The sequence below is a fragment of the Falco punctatus genome, assembly GCF_963210335.1.
Source record: "Falco punctatus genome assembly, chromosome: 12".
Taxonomy (NCBI): domain Eukaryota; kingdom Metazoa; phylum Chordata; class Aves; order Falconiformes; family Falconidae; genus Falco; species Falco punctatus.
Window position 1 is genome coordinate 27380952 of NC_137592.1, and position 15511 is coordinate 27396462.

A 15511-nucleotide genomic window follows, 5' to 3' on the forward strand; every position below is an offset into this window, starting at 1 on the left:
GATTTGTGAGATTCAGTGTGTTAGCAACGATTTCACACAGCGTCGTCTCAAAAGAACTATTTCTATGTACGGACCCTCCTGTAGCATTACTCTGGCACAAAAGATTCAGTGACATATCCTATAAACAAACAAAACTAGACAACTGCTTCACTTTCCAAATGCAAACTTGAATAGGAAAAGTTAGAACTTGACAACACAAGATTAAAAAAAAAAAAAAGTTTAATCTAAGGCCCCTGGTTGTTATAACAACACCCAAACCAAATTTCTCAGCCATTTTGATAGCTTCAGGCACAAAAGTAATTAAAACAAGCCAAATCGTGTGAATAGCTGTTTTCATTCCACCCTAACAGAATGGCTTGACCTAACAAAGGAATCGCTTATTTGCATTGCCAGCCCAGACTTTTTTAGCTTTTTCTGGTGGAATGCAAGAGAAAGTGACAACACACAAATTAAAACACTTCACGGTATATTTTATGAAATGGCTGATGTTGGCCTGATTAAGATTTACTCTATTCAAGATGTACTTTAAAACCCACAAAACAAAGGCACAATTCCGAGAGAAAGAGGCCAGAACGATAACAATCCAAGTTAGACAGCAGCGTTAAGAACATCAACGTAGAAGCACCCGTTCTCCTCTAAGGAAAATAACTCAGTGTCTTTGAGAACTGATGGCCACACACTCTCCTCAGTTTTAATATAGTTGCTTGTCGTATGAGGTGTGGGCTGAGTGCACTTCACAGTGTTGAACTTTTTCTTTTTTTGACAGCTAAAAAGAAATTCTTTGATAGAGGGCAAGATAAGCAACAGGACTGTTGCACCGTAACTGAAATTTTGGCCTTTAAGAACAGGAGGCATTTCAAGGGAAGCTTTATGCCTGTTGGCGGAACAATGATTCTGACCAAGCCCTTCAATAGTCACCTCCTTTGATTTATAGAATAGTTTGATCAATTATAACATGGTTCCTCGCTCTCTTCCATCATTCAGTCACTCACAGGTCATTTGCACAATGGAGTCTAAAATCCACAGTCGTTAAATTATTACAACATTTTAAACACTTGTAAACAGAGAACAGGAGTATCTATACAAAATAATCCCAGATCAGAGGATGCACAGGCCAGACACGCAGTATGTAGGTTGAGAAAGACCTAATACTTCCAACACATAGTTAAATCATTTCCTTAATTATGGTCTTCACAGACCTAGCAGTCTTATAAAGTACCTTCACTTTCCATTTTCAGGGAACAGTTTAAAAGCATTTGCACTCTGTGTTTTGGTAGAGACATGAGGAAGCTCTGTTCAATGCCCTGCTTCTTGACAAGCTTCCCTGTAGGATCCTGTGCCAGTTACTTAGAGAATGGGAGCGCAGAGAAGCTCAGCTTATTCATGAAGCGGAAACACTTGCCCATCCATGACATTTGTCCCCAACATCGCCCTTCATGATAGAGTTGTGACAGGAGCAAAATAAAACCAGTTTTTGGCAGCACAAAGGAAGCTCCTGCACATCTCCTGTTCCCCAAGAACTGCAGAAACATTAGCATTCAGGACAATATTGCTCAGATGTGGAAGCTCTGATCATAAGGATGCTTTGAGAACAAAGCAGCCAGTGTTATGGGAAGGAAAATGTAGCAGATAAATAGATACTTCCTACATGAAAAAGTTATTTCTGGATTGACATACCAAGAACTGATCCAAGATCAGTTGGGAAAAAACAACATCACACAAAACCCTTCAAAGACTGACTCACATCCTCACTTTTGACTCTTAATTTGGTTAGTCTGGTAGCGTTACAGTGGTGGGTGACAGGTGATTGGCTACCATGAGCACAAGTTCAATTTTTTCAGCAGAAAAAATAAATTCCAAGCTGCAAAGATGACGACCACAAAAGTGTTGAAATTCAGTTCAAATAAGAAATGTGCAGGTAAATTTTCCAGCTGATTATATGCTGTAGTACTGATCGCTTAAATTAATATTTTGTGCAAAAATTAGCAGCACCCAAGGAGTGACTTATTTGAAAATAAAGACGAATAGATTATCTGAAACATTAGGACTACTATACTTCGAAGTTACCCACATTACACTCCTTAACACACTTCAGGTTTTGTCTATGTGGTAACAGATACTTGGAAGAACCACTAAAATCAGCATTACTGTCAAACCACATCGTGGTCAGCCAGTATTCATGCTGCTGTCATGATTTCCACTGCAACGACAAACATCACTCAACATACAAAGATACTACTTACTTGGTTCCAACTTCTTCAGATCCTCAAGCTTAAATTCATCCTGTGATTGGGTGGACTAGGGCATTACAAAAATTACATTACAAATTACATTATAATTACAAAATAGATTACAATTACAAAAAGATTACATTAGACCTTAGTATGCACCTTCCCCTCAGACAGAGTTACCGTATTTTAGAATAAGCACGCAGGATGCTTCCTTTGCTCAAGTGTACCAGGTTACTTCAAAGCTATGTCCTAAACCCCCCCAGACAAAATCTCCCCAAGAGAGGCTAGGTTCACAGGTGAGGCAGAAAGGACATTACTTCTCATTTATTGACAACAAATTTACCTCATGTTCCAAGCTCTAATGCAAGAGAAGTATGAAAGAGTAATTAGTTGCTTTAAAAATACTTACTATACACAGGAACATTAAAGACCGAGGGATTTGGTTTAGTTCTTCCCCGATCAAGTTGTTCTGAAGCAAGATCAGCACAGCAAAGTGATGCTCCAACAGGAGCATTCACAGTTCAAGACATATCCAGCACTGTAACACTGGCAGAAATTACAGTACACAGGATGAGCTCGACAAAACGCTCAGCTAAGGGTTCACTGCAAATGGAAGAGGGAGTCCCACCCCTCCTTTCTCCAGCTGTGATGATGCAGTTTCCTCATCGGTCTGTAGCACATCTGCTTCTCAGTAAGCCTATTTGACTTGCTAACTCAACAGAAAAGTTTTTGATTTTTTATTCTGAGATAGTTCACCAACAAACTGAACTAGCCTGTTTTGAGATGACAGGTGGGAGAGCTGGCATGAGAAAAGTGGTGCAAGTAAGAGGATTGCCGCCGGACATCCTCTTTCAGGCAGCAGATCAGGTCTTACCTATTGTGTCATTGCACCCTTGGCATCTCTTAAGATTACCCATTGTTTTCAACACCTCTTTAAGGCCCAATGGGTGGTTTTTTTGCTTGGTTTTGCCCAAGTGTCAATAGGGATCTTCTGCAAGACTACAGAAGTGCAGTAAAGCAGCTACCCCCATACCCTTAGAAGAATGGGAAAAGATGACCACACTCAGTAACTGCTTTAATCTCTGCTAAGAAACCAGGACAAAACTGCGGCAAGTAGAACACTCCTCAAAGTGGATGAGAAGTTCTAGTATGCTCACACAAGGTTATAAAAATCCCCAAGTTACTGCTGAGGAACCAACAGCAAGGCAGGCTGCTCTTGCATGATGTCATCTCTTCGGTTTAGCAGGTTATGACATTGCTGCATCTTCTGCTGTTGCTCTGAGACATGACTTGGCCCACGAAGCTGTCCCACAGCGGAACACGCCTGCCTCTGCCACACAGTGACTCAGAACAAGTGCAACGCTGCTCAAACTCTCCAGGTTAGATCAAAGCAGAGAGACAGGCAGAGCTAACCAAATAATTCTCCAGATGCTGTACGGCCTCAGGACTGGTCAGCCCCCACCTCATTAGTCCAGCTGCACCATGCTGCCTAAATTGTCACTGTATCCCAGCCTCTCAGACAACTGAAGGCAGCACAATGCAGCTGCTGCACCTTGTACACCAACATGAAGTACTCTGGAGCGCTGCTGCGTGTCACTTGATGCAAAATTTGCCTGTCACCACCCTTTGTTGGCAAAAAGGAAATTCAGTAACCCAAACTTTGCTTCAGCTGATTCATCCCTCCCCCATCCACACTCTTTTGGAAATTTCTCTTATTTCTCCTTTGTTTTGGGGATAAGACTGTGCCAAAAGAAAAAGAAACTCACTCCCATGACATCTACTTTCAGTCCAGAAAAAAGCAGTAGCTTCTAAATCATTATTTTCACACATTTGCCTACAGCACTTCCAGCTTTTACAAGTGCTAAAAAATAATCTTTATTCTATACGTGCATTCTTCCTCATGCTCTATTACAATTTGTGAAGCGGCTGAATTAGTGCAGGGATCACTCCAGAGATCTTTTTACCCCTGCACACAGGTTAGGAAGACAAACCGATCAGTTCTGAAGGAGGAAAATGAGGCAAAGAACCAACGGCACAAAACCTGTGGTTAAATTCCTGTACAAACCCCCATCTATGCTCATGTAAGCACTTAAAGGTTTTTAAGGCAGCCACCTGGGGCATCGTGTTGAAAACCTGGAAAGTCCAAGTGTTCAAGGGTTTGTTCACTCTGTTTTCCAAAGTCGTGGCTATGTCTGAAGACACTAAACTAACTTTAAAAACCTCTACAGTTACCTATCACTAAAGTATGAAATCACATAGGAAAAAGAGCTATACCTGTAAAGCTGCGCTTCTCAGTTCCAAGCATGTTGCAATTTTAGCTATGGTTTTCTGAAAAGAAAAAAAATAATACTTAATTTAGTACTGAAACTGTATTCTTCCATATTCACATATTTTAAAATAAAAATACAAACAATTCCTTTTTTTCCCCAAATATTTCAGATCTATTAGTCAGTACCAAATCACTCAGCATCAAAAGCCTTCTTTATACATCAGCAAGATTTTCTGAAAGTGCAATAGATGGAACAGACATCTGCCACTTAACTCCCCTCCCACAGGTCATCAACACAGATGGGGGTCATTCACTCAGCAGAAACTAATAACGCCTACCAAATCATAAATTGTTTATGAACTCAACTGCTCTGAAGTGATAGGGGAGAGTGGAAAAAAAAAAATATCCGAACCAACCAGTTTATTGCCTTCTGAGAACTTGAGCGGTTTGTTCCAATTTGCCCTTTTAGGAGTCATGCCTATGGTTCCTCTATCGGGCTTACAATCTTGGCCGACCAAGTCAGCCCTCAGAAGTTACAGAAGCCCAGTATCTCAGCACTGAAAAAACACAGTCTGCTTTTGTGGGTTTTGGTGGGAGAGGAAGTATAAAGGCAGATTATTCTTCTTTCTATTTTTGTAATTTTAAGACATCTAAATTCAGTGAAGCATGAAATATATTTGATTCAAATTTGTCAGCTATCTAAAATATCCCTGAGCAGAACTGCGAAGCAATTTCTCACTTTCATTTTAAAATGCAGAAAGGAGGGAAGGGCTTCGAAATAGCCCATTGCTAGCAGTCTTCCTTTGAAGACAGCGCTACTTAGGCTTTTATGTCTCACAAAATAAGAAGCTCCAGCAACAGTTTCATTTGTTTCTGTTACTACTAGCTGAAAGGAGAAGTGAAGACTTCCCTAACTGACATCAAGTAGACACAACTGCACGCTATATTTTACCTTGCCTGACCATCACAGGTTTGTTCATTAACTAAAAGGTTTCAGTGAAGAAAAGCGAAGGTTATCTGCAGAGATAAGGGCCAAATATAATTTAAGATGCTCTGTGGAACATTTATAGGGCAAGAAAAACAGCAACAATGAAGCTACAAAGAAAAGCAGTTTATTTTCAAATTAAATTTTCCCCCAGAAGGAAGATTAAAGTTGAAATATGCACCTGCAACTCACTCTCTCCTTTTAAATCAGGCAGTATAAAACCAGTTCCCCCCCAAGCTGGATGCAAGGGGAGGAAAAGATCTCCTAGAGCACAACTCTAGCATCAAAGAACTTCAAGAGTATGGGCATCTGGCAAGCTATATGGTATCAGTCAAAAGCCAAAACTTCCCTTTAAAGGAGAGTTACATTTTAGGGCTCCAAGAAGTTTGTAGCAGCAGATACAAACTAGGCACACCTTCACAGCTACCTTCCCCATCACCTGCCCTAACTCTCCTGCAAAAGGATGTCACAACTCCTCCTCGATCAGCTCCCGGGCCACCACGAGTTTCAACAGGCTGGACTAAAAGCTAAGCGGCTCCAGTTGCAGTTCATCTTATGCCACACTGAAAAGTTGAGAGAATTCAGGAGCTGAATCATAAAGCAGATCAGACATCAATACCTCAAGGGCAGAGCCAACAGCTGGAGTGTGTAAAAACCTCAGATACCTGATTTTCATCTGTCATTATAGGCTCATCAAAGCTTTCAAAGCCATTTCTCCCCAACTCGTATCTCCTCTCATCTTAAACACTCCGTTACAACATAGCATTAGCTCAGACTTTACATTCTCATAGTTTATATTTTCATATATGTATTAAAGATGTGAATATATGGAAAAAATATATGAAAAAATATGTATTTCTTCATATTATATATAAAAACATACTGTACATTGTATGGAGATCTTACAAAAAATTTAGTTCTTTTGGGCACCCTTCAGGAAAATGGTGAGGGATGTGTATTAGCACAAGACACGCTGTCTTCTCCACCTAGGATGCAGCATGTGCAGAAATGGGCTGTTTGGGAATTTAAAGATAAAGCAACATGACCATATGCTTGCATGCAACATAGCAGAATAAAAATATTACAGCTCCATTTCTGTGGAGGTTCATTTTGTAGTCTAGGTTGAGTCAACAAGCTTCTATGTCCCCAAAATACATTCTGCTACATAACAAAGATCCATAGCTGGATCTCCAGCACAGCTTAGAAAAATACAGATTTTTGAAAAAAAGAGTACATACAGTCCTGGGCTCATTTTGACACTTTCAGACCCACACTCCACACACAGGTGTTGTGGATTTATACATACTTTCAGGCTGGATGGGAGGACACTAGGCAGCAATACAGAAGCAGATTCTCAGTCCCTAGGGTGAGGATGCACTACACCCATCTAATCAGCTGTAGTGTAACAAAAGGAATTCCTTTTTATATTTGATAACCTCTGGAAAGATACATTTGCAAAGGCAAAATCCCAAAGAGGAAGGTGTGAAGTAATGGGTAAAAGAAAAGAATCCAGAGGTTCCCTAGGGAAGGAAGGGGAAATCTCCGGGGCTTGACCACAGCTCTAACATTTGCAAAAACCCAGCTGTTTCAACGGCTTGGGTGTTGACTGCTGAGCAAAGAGCATGCCTGTTCCATGCTAGACCAGAACCCTCAGGCTGCACCACAGGAAGAGGGCTACAAGTTCACAGGGTGCCAACACACAGTCTCCGTGCCCCACCACAGAACCAGAACATGTACACAGATTTCCACGTGGCTCCTCCCCTCCCGCTCTCACATGCGGCGCACTCTGCCACGCTGTACACAAGGTCTCAAGAAGCGCTGCTCAACCCCCATTTCCTTTGACAATTCACCGATAAGCTCAGCAACGCCCCTGTCCCCTACAGATCTGTAACCATGCGTTCTTAAAACTGCCCGACCTAGGTACCTCCTAACAGAAAAAAATAGCAATACAAAATGCGTGTTCTCTGGCTCCTGGGGGCTGAAGGGCAGTAACAGCTCTAGAAACAGATTGATTGAAGAGAGTTTGGGAGTCCTAAAATAGTAAAGAATAGGTTTTATATGGAATCTATTGAAATATGGCAAGCTCCCAGCAGGCATTATTCATAACTATTTTTTTAAGGGACCACACCCAACCCAAAAGTTAAAAATGCAGCTAAACACTGCTATCATTTTCAGCTACAGCTACCCCATGCAAAGGCTCCTTTTTGCAGCATGGAAAACATTCTACATCTCATCAGAAAGACTGAAGCCATAATTAGCTTTGCTAGTTTAAAACAGCTAAAATTCAGTTTTATGTAAACTTGTGATTAGAAAGGGAAAGTGTCAGTTGATTTCGTAGTCAAGGTTTCTTCAGTGTAGTTGTGTGAGTAATGACTGTGCTAACTGTAATGCAGTCGAAGATGTTTGCATAAATACAGAGCCAGAGCACAGTTTGGCTTTAAAGAGAGGTCTAGGCTGTTAAGAGACCAGTAGTTTTAATGAATCATGCTAAGACTGTTCAACAGTGCTCTTATTTCAGCAAGTTACCACTGCATAAAAAAGCGTGATTTTCTAATACTGAAGAAAACCCAGCCTAGCACAAAAACAGTTACATGAGAATCAACAACTGCGGTTAGAAAAGTGCTTTAAAGGTCAAACTTATTGCACAGAGAACAGGGTGAGAGTAAGTATAGCTGGAGGCAAGCTGACAATCATAGCCAAACCTAACTGGAACAATTCATGTAGCAAAACACAGTGGCTGATCATGAATGAAGATGGGATTTTTTAATTATTTTTTTAAGAGAGTGAAGGTAAAATAAAGAACAGTAAGATGCAGAATTTAAGACTGGGGTAAAACCACCAGTAACTGTATCTGTCAATATTCCATACACACAGCTTCTAGGTGATGAAATTGTTGCACAGCCTCCTTAAAACTGTTGCAGGGTGACTAGATTTAAACACAATGATTTATTGTTTACAGTATTTATCTGTATTAGAAGATTAGCCAACAAAATTCACAATCACTAATGAAGATACCAGCACTGCCAATTATCCAAGTTAAGACAGAGCCTTCTGCAAGGACTAAAACTCCAGAATTATGTCCAGCAGTACATATAAGACAACAGCCCCCAGGAAGCTAAAAATACAGGAACAAACAGCAAATTCTGGAAACTACTCTGCTCTATCAAGGGAAGTAGCATACAGCGTTTCAAAACAGACTCTTCAGATCAAGAGCAAGAAGGCAACATATGAATATTTGAAAGTCTGAATTCTTACCATAAACAATACATCTATTATAAGATAAATTGTAACTGGCTTACAGTATGCCTAGGAAAAAATTGGTAGTATCTGTCAAGTGTTGTTAGATTAACAGATTGCATGATTACATTAGCCAGTAACACACCATCAATTATGGTGTGGCCATATCTGCACTGTAACACCACCTGTGATGCATGAAATAAACCCAAACATGGTAAAATTTATACAAACAGATGGGGCTGAGGATTTGAACCTAGCCTTGTCCTTTCCCTGTAGCTGTGAAGCTAGTAGTTTTCCCTTGGTACAGAGGAATTGCTGCAGAAATCCATCTTCCCCACAGAGTATGTCAAGTAAAGAACAATGACAGCCTCACAGTAATTCTCAGCAGTGTGTATCGTCCTCTGGAAAACAACTAACTGTAAATCTACACAAAGACTGCAATGAGGGTAGGTCAAGCAACTGGGAATCATAATTAGCTTCACAGCCTTGCCTTGTCCAATCTGTGAAATTCTGTGCACATCCTTGGCCAGTAATATCGTAAGCAAACCCTGAAGTTTACATACTCTTCTACATTCAGAAAAATAGAGGTGGCTCTAACATGACATCCAGAACCTCAGAAAGACAAAGATGTTAGGGGAAGAGACTTTCCAGAACCAGGAGGAAACAGCATGCTGGTGGATGCATTGGCAGGAACTTAGCTGAACAAAAGTAGCTGGTTTGCTATGCAGATTTTTTTGAAGGGTGGCAAGAGAGAAGATACGCTTCCATTTAACCAAGCTGCTTGAAAACCCAGAACTGTGCTAAACTCTATTCCTACATGCCAACTAAATGATACCAGGGATGACAGTAATTGGTCACAATCACTAGATTATACTGGCTGAAGTCCTGCAGAAATAGGGAAGACCAGAACAGCGAGGAGCTTAACATCAGGGTAAAAAGTTTTGCTGTACAGACTTTTCAGTTCTTCTTTCAAAGCAATGTCAAAACTTTTTGTTGTGACTAGCACTTCCCACGGTAGAGAAGGGAAAGAGAATGTTCTCAACAAAATGTTGGGGAATTCAGCTGTGTATGTGGTTAACGACATAGGTACCACCATTTGATAGCCAGGCTCAAAGTTTCAGTGCATCAGCCCCTTACTGATCTGCACAAAAAAAGCAAGTTATATAAAGGTCAACTTCTTTTGCAAGTTATATCAGCTTTAGAAACAGGTATCACCCTGCAAAGATTCAAAGCAGCCTTTTTATTTTCAGAAGACTGTTGCCTTAAGACATGATTGCAGTTGCACATCTAACATCTGAGGTCAGTTATCTCTTCTTCCTGAGCCCCCCAGGCCTTCCCTCATGGCTGACCTCACTCGCTCCCACAATCTGGTCCAAGGTCCTTTCTACAAGATTCAGGGAACATCTGGAAGCAAACCCCTGTGTGGTTCTGGTTCCCATACTCACAGGAGATGATGTCTCCAGAAGTGAGATTAACAGCTTTGCCTTCATTAAGTAACCGTACTTTCAAAAGTATCCACAGAGGGGAAACACTCAGTAAAGATGGGATTCTCTCTAGCTGAGAACGATGGAGAGTGCTACCAGCAAGGGATAGAGAGAAGCAATCAAGGAGTAAACAGCTGCCCAACATTAGCGAGGCTCCCAAGACTTCAGTTCAGGAAAGGTGGACCAAATCCTTCTCCAAGATTGTGATCTGGTTTAAGATGATCACAAGCCTTACTTTCTTCTTTGCAGAAGGTAAACGGAACATGGAAGACAAGCTCGTTGCTTTTCTTATTGGTACATGTCGAGGAAACAGCTAAAGCCCTGTCAGACTCTATGTAACACGTATATTCCTTTGTAAGGAATTTCTTTAAATACATCAAGTTCACCTCCAAATTCTGGAACCAGGACCTGTTTTCAGGACCAACATTTCCAAACACAGATCCTGTTACTCTAGCATCCTTTTACCATAGGTGAGATTCTGGGCTAGCAAATGTCAATTGTCAGGCAACATCATTGCTCAAACAAGTGATCTTATGACTTGCAAATCCGGAAATACTGCGGTTTTCTTATTTGGTATTCCTAAGAAAATCATGCCTTCATACAAGACATGAAAACTTAGCAGAGCCTCAAATCTCAAAAGATTTTGTTTTGCTGAAAATGCTTGAGCATATGCGAACTCAGCTAGTATTTTCCTCTTAAATCCTGTCACAGAATTGCATTAGTATCATGCTGAGACAAGAAACAGCCTTTTCAACCGAGGGGAGGGAGGGAGGAGTAAAGTGATTTCAATATTTCAAAGGATTATAAATAAATAACGTTCTAAGACACTAGTAGGGAGTATTCTGCCAGGACCCTTCCCAGTCAGGTGCTACATGTTAAACTAACATCCTCCTCACAGACCCTTGGTGTCTGCAGTTCAAGACATTTTGTATTCAGACTTCGCAACATAAATCGTGCTAACATTGCATAAGCAAGTTATCAAAAGGTGACCCAAAACCAGAAACACCGAGGTTACAAAGGACTCGGGACAGCATGCATGACGTTCAATATTACACAGCAGATGTGTCACATCTAATGACACCAATGGTTTTAGCCACGCTGGGCTCCATTTCTGTTTGATTATATTGAGGGAGGAAAAAAGGTCTCATAAGGCTCTGGTCTGCAAGATAAAAAAGCCCACATAACACCCATCGACATCTACAAGTCAAGTGCCTTGACTGAGCAAACAGCAACACTCACCTTCTGATCTTCTGTGAATTCTGAGTTGTTGTGCTGAGACTGTGCCTCTTTTTGTAGATGCCTTGCTAATCTGGATTGGGGGGGAAAGAAAATTATGGAGTGGGAACACAACAGAAACACACACAGACTCTAGTCTCCAGAATATATGTCAGCCAAAAGATTCGCAAACTGCTGCTCCAAATAGTTTTTGGTTCGTTGGTTTGGGTTTTTAAACAAAGATTTCTATAACCATGGTAGGCCATACTTAACAAAATAGAGAAGATGGACAAAGTATGCAACTACATCAGGCAGGAAAGACTACATATATAACATGTCACGAAAGGAGAGCAGGTAAGAAGGTCCTTCTAGCCAACAGCCCCTTTCATAAGCACTAACCTTTTTTCCTCTCCCCATCCCCTTACTTTATAACAACAAACCACCCGCTGTGGTACAAGCCCACACTCATTTCACAGGGAGAGTTTGAGGCAAGTCGGATTGCCAGGAGACACGGGTGCAGGCACCCTAGGTGACGGCCACAGGCTCTCCCAGCACTGGAAGCCAGGCGCAGGGTGGCTTGGCCCAGGCTGCCGGGGTGTATCAGCTCACATTTGCGCCTGTCAGCATCACATGCAGTGCAGAGACACCACCCCTTGTCACCACGGAGACAGGAGTACCAAGGGGTTTGGAAAGTAACAGTAAGCAAACAGCTCCAGAAAGCGAAAGGAAGCTAGAGAAGGAAGCTATGGGAAGAGTTACGGTTTCCGTCTGGGGAGGAAGAACATTAAACAAGCAAAACCTCTGGGCAATTGTTGCTATTCCCTGTAAATATTAAACAAAAAAGCAGAGAAGGATGGTAGACAGGGAATTGAGGGGAAAACCCAGGAACAGCAATAGTATTGGGGGCATTGCAATACAATTCCATCGGGAACTTCTCAAGTTTGCGTTGTTTGAAGGGATTCAGCTTCTCACCACCATTCCAGTGGGCGTTAGCCTGTGTGTTGTGGGTTTTTTTGGGGGGAGCGTGAGTTAAAATACATACACGAAGATCCATATACCAAAGCAGATTACCATCAAAGACTTTGTCAGAGACTGTCAGAAACAAAAAAACAGAACTCAATTATTTCTTTGCTTTTCCAAAAAATAAGCTGTCAAAAAAACACAAGGATTAAGGCCACTGTAGTTTTTAACTAGCACCAGTGAAAAAACAACCAAACAGGACAAGGTAACGGCACAACTCAGTGGCGTTGTCCCCTTTCATAAAGGGTGAAACATGGTGGCTGAGAAAAGACAAGAAGCACAAACACACTTGAACCCTGTCTTCTTACTTCTTACCTACCACCCCCCCTGTATGATACATAGGACTTATAGAAAGGGCATTTAAAAGTCATTGTTTAAGAAAACATATCACCATAGCAGCAATATGCCACCCACAACGGGCAGCATCATAGTACTAACATTTCTGCAAGCATCAGTAATACAACCCTCTTTCCATTTGTCACTAATGCAAAAAAACCCACGCTAATCTAAATAAATGCATCTAACATCCCACTGGAAACTTGTTCCAAGTTGGATCAAACCAAGTTCCACAAATGGGAACATTCAACAGGGAAGGTACTGCAGCCAGCTCAGAGGGCTCCTGTGCAAGTAAGCACCTGAATGAACAAGGGCCAATCTTTGCACCAAGCTTCCTGCACTTCCAGGAGTAACATAAAGCCCTGAGCAGACCTAGGTCACCCAGGACACAGGAGGCAAATAACTTTGTTTTACATCAACAGCCATTAAACCCATTAAATCTCTCCAGCCTCCCTATGCTGATCCATACAGACCTCGCCAACGTCAGCAGCATGTGGCCAACTGCAGCACCACATTTTTTCATCCCATCGCAGGTTGCCATTTGGGAAGGCAACAGCACAAAGCCATGCCATCACGTCTCTCCAGAGCTACAGGTAGGTATCTTGCCCTGTGCTGCTTATTTGCAATTTCTACCCTATAGACTGAAATCGTTATTAGTTTACCTGCTGTATCTTCAAGAAGCAGACACACACACTAAAAAGGTTCTGCTCCTCCCTAGGAAACATCTCCCTGTAATCCTGTGATCTTCTCTCCCCTTTTTTCTCCCTCCTGGAACCAGAGAGTTCATCTACTGAAGACTATTCAGTAGAAACTCACTGATAAGCTTGTAAGAGCAGCTTACCATGCTACTACCCAAGAGAGCTTTCTTACAAAGACACCATGGTGCTCCAAAGCCAGAATAAAGCAAGGGCATGGAGATCACCTTGTTTCTTGTCACGCACAAGTGATGCTGGGATGAAGGGATCAAACGTTATGCTTCAACTCTCAGCCTGGACTGTTTGTGAATGTTTAGTGATCTTTTCTCAATGAAAGCGAAGTCTGAATGGGAAGCCTGAAGACTTCTTATTCTGAAGAAACATCGTTACATGAAATTGATTGCCGAGACTGTCAAGATGGTTTAAAGCATTAGATCCTACTGGACTCCTTGTAGATGCCCACATAAGGGCAGACATTTAAAATATCTTCTTTTATTTTCTGATGATTGGTTGTTTTTTTTTTCTTCTGAGATACAGATCTGGTAGAAAACTTCTTCTCATCCCTGTGCCAAAGTTTGTAGTAACAGTTTGCCTACTCTGAAGGCCATCAGCAAAAGTGCAAATAACCGAACTTGCATCATCCTGCCTGGTGAGTGAATGAAGTGATGAGATTATAGCATCTCATGACCATGCTGTACGCAGCCAGCAGGCTAGTTACTCTGAATGGCAACTGAACTGGTAGCCAGCGTGGTCACAGCCCATCCCCTAACCTGAAGAGTCCTGAACAACACTACACGATCTCTCAGAGAACACGAGAGATCACGTCTTCTGCTTTACTTCCTCTTGGGGAACAAGCCCAAACCATTCGGGCCTCTTCCAGAAAATTCACCTTAAGAAATTTAGCCTGCAATACTGAGATCCCAAGGAAATAACTTCCATCTTCATGGTGAACACAGTAGCCGAGGCGAGCCTTTGACTAAAGCTACCCGGTGTGTTTCCAAGCCCACCACCCACAGTACCAACACTCCTCCAACACCAAAGGATTCACGGACAGCGTGGTCCACCCCCGCACAAGCCCACCTAACCGGGGCTGCCAGGTTCCCCGCTCCCCCACTCCACTCGGTTTCACCAGACGCGGAACACACAGGCGTGCCGTGGGCCACTTTGCACCCCGATGGGTTGTGTCAGGCAAGGGTGATGCTCTAGCAGCCCATTTGCCTCAGCCGGGACACCCCTCCACCCTCAGCACCGTGCCCGGGAGCCTGGGCGACCATGGGGGCACCCCGGGCCACCGGTGCCCCCCTAGCCAGCCGCCCCCACGGCTCGCGCCTGGGGGCCCGGAGGCTCCACACCACCGGCCCCGCCTCGCCCCCACGCCGGGGGGAACCGTGCCCGGCCCAGTGCCCGTCACCGACCCGCGGTCTCGGCGGGGCGGCTCCCGGCGACCCCCCCGCCCCACCTCGCCTCAGGGGACGCCCCGACCCGCGGCCCCACACCTCGGGCAACGCCAGGGGACCCGCCGGCGGGGCCTGGGGGGTGAGGGGGGCCGCGGCCTAGGCCCACCGGGGGCCCCCCGCCCCGCCCCAGGGCCGCCGCCTCCCCCCGGGCCCTCGCTCGGGGCACCGCGGCCGTGCCGGGGACCGGCGGGGCAGCGACGGGAGCCGGCCGCCCCCGCACTCACATCTGGTACTCGTCGATCGCTTCCACCAGCTGCCCCCAGGAGTCGAAGTCGGTGCCCTTCCTGAAGCTGGCGCCCCAGCGCTGCAGGAGGCTCCGGGCCGCCTCCGACATAGCCCCAGCGCTAGGGCAGCATGCTCACCCCGGGCCGGGGCACCGCGCCGGGCAGCCGCTCCCGCCAGCCCCGCGCCGCCGCCGGCCCAGCCCGGCCCGGCCCAGCCCAGCCCAGCCCAGCCCAGCCGCCGCGACAACCAAACGCGGCGAGCGCCTCCCGCCAGCGCCGCCCAGCGAGGTTGGCTGCGCCGGCCGCGCCCGCCCGCGCCATGGCTACCGAGGCGGGGCGGGGAGCCCGCGGCGCTTCC

General features: G+C 44.0%; 1 protein-coding gene across 3 annotated transcripts in view; it reads right to left on the reverse strand.

Annotated features, from left to right (window-relative positions):
- The window catches only part of AIDA (axin interactor, dorsalization associated), a 29214-nt gene extending 13815 nt beyond the window's left edge, over positions 1-15399 (reverse strand). The window contains exons 1-4 of one of the 3 annotated variants that reach the window (XM_080408713.1): positions 15154-15399; positions 11446-11515; positions 4506-4559; positions 2244-2298 (exon numbers count right to left, since the gene is read on the reverse strand). In XM_080408713.1, coding sequence (XP_080264839.1) covers positions 2244-2298; positions 4506-4559; positions 11446-11515; positions 15154-15263 — 289 coding nt within the window. In that variant the 5' untranslated portion in view covers positions 15264-15399. The remainder of the gene's footprint in view (positions 1-2243; positions 2299-4505; positions 4560-11445; positions 11516-15153) is intronic. The other 2 variants (XM_080408711.1, XM_080408712.1) reach the window with 2 other exon arrangements.
- Between the last annotated feature and the right edge of the window lie 112 nt (positions 15400-15511).